At 41.4% G+C, this 6,921-nt stretch overlaps 1 protein-coding gene across 1 annotated transcript; it reads right to left on the bottom strand.

Annotated features, from left to right (window-relative positions):
- Positions 1 to 1,342: 1,342 nt before the first annotated feature.
- Positions 1,343 to 2,508, bottom strand: LOC124672781 (vacuolar protein sorting-associated protein 25-like). Its single transcript, XM_047208957.1, has 5 exons — positions 2,450 to 2,508; positions 2,224 to 2,363; positions 1,870 to 1,923; positions 1,670 to 1,758; positions 1,343 to 1,540 (listed from the first exon to the last, which is right to left on the bottom strand). The coding sequence occupies exons 1-5, from the start codon at positions 2,506 to 2,508 to the stop codon at positions 1,343 to 1,345; spliced, it is 540 nt and encodes a 179-aa protein (XP_047064913.1).
- Between the last annotated feature and the right edge of the window lie 4,413 nt (positions 2,509 to 6,921).

The raw sequence follows: 6,921 nt of genomic DNA, 5'->3' as shown, positions 1-6,921 counted from the left end.
TACTTTTTCCTATACTAGACGCCACACCACGTCTCAGTGTACCAGATCTTTAATAATTTAAAGTCCGGCACTCCAGTGCCATTATCTAAACAAAGGTACACTTCTCGTTTTATTCATCAAATCTACAATGCATGTATGTGACATGTATCAATAAAAAAAGTGAATGAATAGAAAAATGGCATTCACAGGAGATACGTAACGAGACTCTTACATAAATTATTCAAAAAATAGAATATTTTTACTACACTTCATTCCTTGAATGATGAGGGTGCATTGGCACACCTCCACCCTGTAGAAATAGATAGTCCATAAGCTACAACATCGGGAGGTGGCAATTTGGCTCATAGGAGCAAATGCTCTCATTATATAAAATAATTAAAAAATAATTTTAAAAATGTTAAAAAATTATGATATAAATTTGTTGGTGTACATCTTGACATTCTATGTTAGTGCACAAATTTTCGTGGAGAAACAATATTTTATATGGCGTGTACAAAAAAGACAAAAAAATATCCTATACTTAGTCGTGTTATAGCACCAAAACTTGTCTTTTTTACAGGAGCCACAATTATTTTTAGTTTTTTTCGAAAACTTGTGTACCAACATAAAATGTCTAGATGTACATGTAAAAATTTAGTTTAGAATTTTTTGACACTTTGAAATGTGGATTCACATAATAGGAGCATATGCTCCTATGAGCCAAAGTGCATTTCCCACAACATCGGCCCAAACTACCCTTTGTAGTGAGGTCGCTGACATGTGGGCAACCCATCTGGTGGGCCCACATATCAGACAATCCACTGAAGAAGAGGTACATCAAAGGACCATTCCCCAAAATAGCATCTCCGATAGGTCTGGTAGTAGTCCCGAAACTTATTCTGCCCTAAACCACATGCCATCGTTTCCAATGATATGAGCTTTGCCGTTTTGCACCAGCAACATGACAGCGCGAGATAGGACAACCGGATCAATTCCTGCTAGTTCTACGACACGCAAGAAAGTGTGAATTGTCAGGAGAAACTGTACAAAGATAGCATTCCAGACTTTTGATAGATTAAGTTTTTTTGTGGGTGCAAGATTATTTAGGTAACAAGACATAATAAATGCATTGCATGTGATTATCGTGATTCACAACGATCTAGTTATCTCAAGAGGGAGAATATACAAATGCACAAATCTGTAATTAACAGGGAAAAGAAGAAGCTGGCACCATGGCAAGATGATCAGAGAGTAGTTGCTATTGATGTCTCCAATTAATTGCCCAATCATTCTTGCCACAGTCGCTACAAAGTTGCGCATTATGATATTATAAACAAACCATCATAATATCTAAGAAGTGTCATCAGATTAAGAGTGCAAAAAATGTGAACAGATCTAGGAACTGCAATGCATAAAATCCATATAATAGACATAACATACATGAACAAAGATCGTAATTCAGAAATATAGGTGACGTGTGCTCACCAGATTCTCGTGTTTCGTCACCAGAGCGCACCTCTTCAACAGTGCAAACCCAGCTTTCTAATCCACGCTCATTTAGCTACAAACACAATGCGAATAAGGAGTATTATAACACTTCAAAGACACACGCACAGGAGGTCTGTGTTCCTGGAAGCCAGATCAATTTCTTGTGTTGCAAATTTTCCAAAAGGAAAGGATAAACACTCACAAAGTTCAATATGTAGTTGGCCCAACCATGTATACTTCTCCAGAGAACAAGGCATTCGGTGTGATTTACATCCGTCCACTCTGCACGCCCTGCACAACATGTATCAGAAACAATGTTGGATGGCAATTTGACAGTACAACAGAACATGTTAAACGATGGCATGCGTAGATGTTTCAACAGTGTAGATATGCTCACTGAACCTTCCATAACAAGGGCTGAAAGAAAAACTTCCGTTGCTTCAGGGCTCAGCGATCCTGCATATGATAAAGGCTGGTAAGTTTGTGACACGTCGGTGATGATCCAAATGCACAGGATGGCAAACAAACTACTAAATAGCATATCTCAGTACTGCATCATCAGGAGAAAGCAAGATTACAGAAAAAAAGAGTCGTGAATACTAACAAGCACTCATAGTGGTGCACGAACATATTATGGCTTTGTTAGTCTAAGCAATTGTTTTCAAAATACCGTTGTAGCGACAATTGAGAGTTATGATGCCCCTTGGTAGTAAGGGCAGAACACAAATTAAATAGCTAAGAGAAAGAAGTCTTTACTTTCAATTGCTGGGTTTGAGAACAATGGGAATTCTGCTTCCACCGGGACTCTGTATATCCTTCTACTCCTGCAGTACTCAAGGATCAGCTGTTTCCATGCACGAATTTGCGCTTGGCGGGCATCTCCCACAGGCTGCAAACTGTCATGCTACGGATGTCAGCCGCGCTAATCTAAGCATCAAGGCAAGCTGAGGGCTGATCAAAGAATATATAGATCGATTATTACGTGAAGTACGACGGATCCTTGAAGAAGTCCGGCAGCTCAAAATCGTCCAATCGCTCCATCTCTCGCCGATCCTGCAGCTTTGCTCTAGCTGCAAAGAAAGATGCACTCAGGTCAGAAGTCCGTCGATTCACGCAAGCACCGAGATTACCAACGATATTTTATAACAGACCAAAAGATAATTGCCCTCTAAATCTCAGCATGTGCTATGAAAAAGGAGGACTACTAACCTGGCGGATTGGATTTGTTGAATCGATGATTGGTATGATCACCCTATATAAGGGAGCGATCTACACGAACTCGGAACTTAAAAACGAGATGAAATCTCTAACACCAGGGGAAGCGTATCTGGACTCTTCGCGAGGCGGGGACGGCCGGAAGACCTCGTGTAGCCCGAGGCCCGCTGCGTGGTGGTACGGAGAGAGTTGGGCCATGCCAGGACGGCACAGCCCGTTAGGCACTCAGGCCGACATGGTTAGGCTTGCCGGGTCGACACAAATGGCAGACCAAGTCCGCGGCCACCGGAGGGTCTCGGAAAGAATAAAATAAAATCTTTTAATATTGGAAGTCTCCCACAGCGCTCGGGCGATTCCTATTTGATCCTTTTTTTTTGGGAAAACTAGTAAATTTGTCCGTGCGTTGCTACGGGTATTTTTTTGTTGTTGAGAACACAGTACAACGCAGACGCTCACAAACACGCACGTACAAACACCCCTATGAACGCACGCACGCACACCCTACCCCTATGAGCACCTTCGAGGGACTGAGCCGGCATATCTTGAGGTTGACGAAGTCACCACTGGCGCCTCGCTATTGACGGGCACGTCACCTAACACTGAAAGCGCCGGTTAAATTCTGGAATAAATTAAGGTAAATGCAAACACCCATGTCAAGTCTAGAACTTGAACCTGGGTGGGCTGGTTCCAACACAAGGGACCTAACCACCAGAGCCAAGCTCATTATGTCTAAGGATCTGGGTATCCGATGAAAGATAATAAAGGCTTCATTTTAGAAAATGGGTCTGACGGTGGTTTTGGAAGACAAGCTTGGGGAGGGCATCGGCATTCAGCTTGGCGACGATGCCAGCTCGTCTTACATGCACAGATCGATGGCTTCGCATATTAGATGGCGAAGGAGGATAAATGCTAGCTACATAGGATGTGAGTCCCCCCATTTGTCTACGAACTTATCCGCTTGTTTGATTTCCGCAAAAAATAAATACCACGACGAAAATCATTGATTGAAATCACATTTATTTTTTATTTCTGAAAAAATAAATATCACGAAAAAAGTCTTCGATCACTAACCATATATGTCTACAGAATAAAAATGACAAATCATACATAATGTACCCCTGCGGAAACATCACATGTTTGGTGAGACATTTGTTCTCCACCCCTGAAAAAAGACAATAAGACGACCTCAAGCCCCCACTGTAAGTTTCCAAAATGTTTGCCTAGGCATTGTCTTCTTCGGCTCGACCTCGCGCATGCGCCTCAACTCCTGCAAGCACCGCCCTTCCTCCAACCCTCCCTCTTCACCATGTTGGAATTTTGATGGGTCCATGGAACCACAATTATGCATGCCGCCACGTTTAACTTTTGTTGGGTCAATCTCATCGGTTAGCTAGCAGCGTGCTGCTGCGTCCAAGTCCGCTGCCCATCCTGGGATATTCAGAAGACCATGTGTGGAAGTGAATTCCTCTTTTGATCGGTGATCTTGCTTGTTGATTTCTGGGGCGACTTGCGATTCAGCTTTTGCATATGTTTATAAACTGGCCAGAATCGGTCTAACATGGCGAGGTGGGACTATTAAGTATCGGCTTGACTTTTGTTTCCATGCAAGAATTGCACCAAGCCGGTCTTGGTAGGTAAACAGAATTAACGGAGAGATGGGGCTAAGGCTCGGCCTTTTTAGTTTGGGCTGCTGGACTCGCGTAAACCAGGGACGAGGAGATCGGTCGCTAGCGACATCGCTCGAGGCGTGACGTAGTCACGGACTCAGGGAGGACCGTGGTTGCGAACCATTTTTCTAAGCGGTGCCAACTTATGTAAATTTGAGAAAATGTCAGGGGTAATTCCATAACGGACAATTTTTTTAGAGAGAAATCTTACTTCCTTTATTAGTAGGTAAAGATTCTATACACGGACCAGGTCGGTGCCTACGAGGCACCACACATCCTTATCGGGTATTGGGCCTGGCCCATTTTTACCTTTTTTTCGTTTTCGTTTTCTATTTCTATTTCTGTTTTTTCTTTTTTTCTTTTCTGTTTCCTTTCTTTTCTGTTTATTTTATTTTTGTTCAAAATAGGAAAAGTTCAAATTTTAAAATAGTTCAAATTTGAAATTTTTCAAATTTGAAAAGTGTTCAAAACAAAAAATGTTCAAAGATAAAAATTGTTCGTATCCAAAAAATGTTCATAATCAAAAAATGTTCAAAATTAAAATATGTTCATTTTAAAAAAATGTTCAAATTTTGGGAAACCGAATTTTTGAAAAAAAGTTCATTCTAAAAAAATTCAAAAATTTTTACAATTTAAATTTGTTACAATTTGAAAATTGTTCCAATCTGAAAAATGTTCAAATTTTGAAAATATTTAAATTTCAAAAAAAATTAAAATAATTTTATAAAATCAGGTCTAAAAAGAATCAGTTTTGAAAAACGTAAAAATAAAAAAAAAACAGACAAAAAAGCGAAAAAAACAAAAAAAATGAGTGGGAATGTTGGGCCGGGCCAACAACCCGCCTGGGGGGTGTGCGGCGCCTAGTCCGCGCCGACCAGGTTGGCGTACAACAGCCCCCTCTTTTCGTCCGTTAGCGTGCTGTCCCCCGCGTGAGGAGAGGATATGGGCCTCGCGTGAGGAGAGGATATGGGCCTCGGCCTTTTTCAGGTTGGATTCAGGATGCAAATGGACACGGATTTCCGTAGAGTCCGTGTGTCCGGGCCGTATAAATAGTCTAAACGACATCATGGACCGACCGCTTAGACTATTCATAATGGGAGACTAGTATCATACTATATGATACTATTTTATGATACAACACCTACAATGCATAGTATCATGAATTAGTATCATAGTTCCATCCTATTTAATATTTTGTAGAATCTCAATGCAAATATGTGTACATGATGTGTTTTTCACTAGAATTTCTAGTTTTACGTGCTATGATACAATATATATCTATGATACTACTCTCACCTCTTTTCTCATTAATTGATATGCCACATAAAATTTTTGCCTACATGGCATGTATTGATGTATGATACTGCCTATGAGGCGCTCAGGTGTGTGGGAGCGGGAACGCAAACGAGATTGGTAGGACAGGGCCGGGCGAGGAATATGGGGGCGAAGCCAACAACGAAGCAGTCATGATGTGCGCGCGCACGAAGCTCAGCCTGCTGCCAGTGCTTTGGTATCTTTGCAATTTGCTTAGCTGCATATAACTAAGAAAAGCATTTCAAATTGTTAACTGAAAATTATTTGGTCAGCGAACAATACAAATGACCCATATATATTTAAAAATTATTGTGTCATGCCATAAATTTTCTATAGACTAAACTATCCATTTGCACTAGATTAAGGATTACAATTTATTATGGAAATCATAATTTGTACATATCTACCTCTTATTTTGTTCGCGCATGATCCCTTTCAATCTTACAAAGCCGCCAAGCTTGCAGTCCATCACGATTCAATGCATCCGCGGCCAGCGACCTCCTATCTTCATCAACCCGCCACTACTACCTAGCGTCCTATTTCTCGAGTACAAAGGTCCACCAGTACTAGCAAGTGCCTTATTCCTCGAGTACGAAGGACCACCGGTATAGTCACAAGGGCTCCCGGTGCAACGCACGGGCACTCTTGCTAGTAGTCTAAACGACATCATGGACCGACCGCTTAGACTATTCATAATGGGAGACTAGTATCATACTATATGATACTATTTTATGATACAACACCTACAATGCATAGTATCATGAATTAGTATCATAGTTCCATCCTATTTAATATTTTGTAGAATCTCAATGCAAATATGTGTACATGATGTGTTTTTCACTAGAATTTCTAGTTTTACGTGCTATGATATAATATATATCTATGATACTACTCTCACCTCTTTTCTCATTAATTGATATGCCACATAAGATTTTTGCCTACATGGCATGTATGATACTACTTATGATACTTTCATTGTGGCTAGTCTTAAGCTAAATGGACTCACGGACATAGTTGTTTAATCCGGCACGTCCGTCGATAGCTTGCAGGAAAGAAACAGTTCACGATAGGGTAGGCCCTCAACGACGTGCTGGTGCAGAACGCCACAACGCAGGCCATGGTGGATGCCTCCGCATAACCATGAGCGTTTTTTCACAGCTGAGTTGGCTTGTTCGCCAGGCTCACCAGGCACCAGCCTGGGCGTCGAGATAGGCTCTGACGACGAGGTCAGCGTCAGCCGGCTCTGCTCCGGCGTCAA

The sequence above is a fragment of the Lolium rigidum genome, chromosome 7, assembly GCF_022539505.1.
Source record: "Lolium rigidum isolate FL_2022 chromosome 7, APGP_CSIRO_Lrig_0.1, whole genome shotgun sequence".
Lineage (NCBI taxonomy): Eukaryota > Viridiplantae > Streptophyta > Magnoliopsida > Poales > Poaceae > Lolium > Lolium rigidum.
This window is presented reverse-complemented; position numbering and strand designations above follow the sequence as displayed.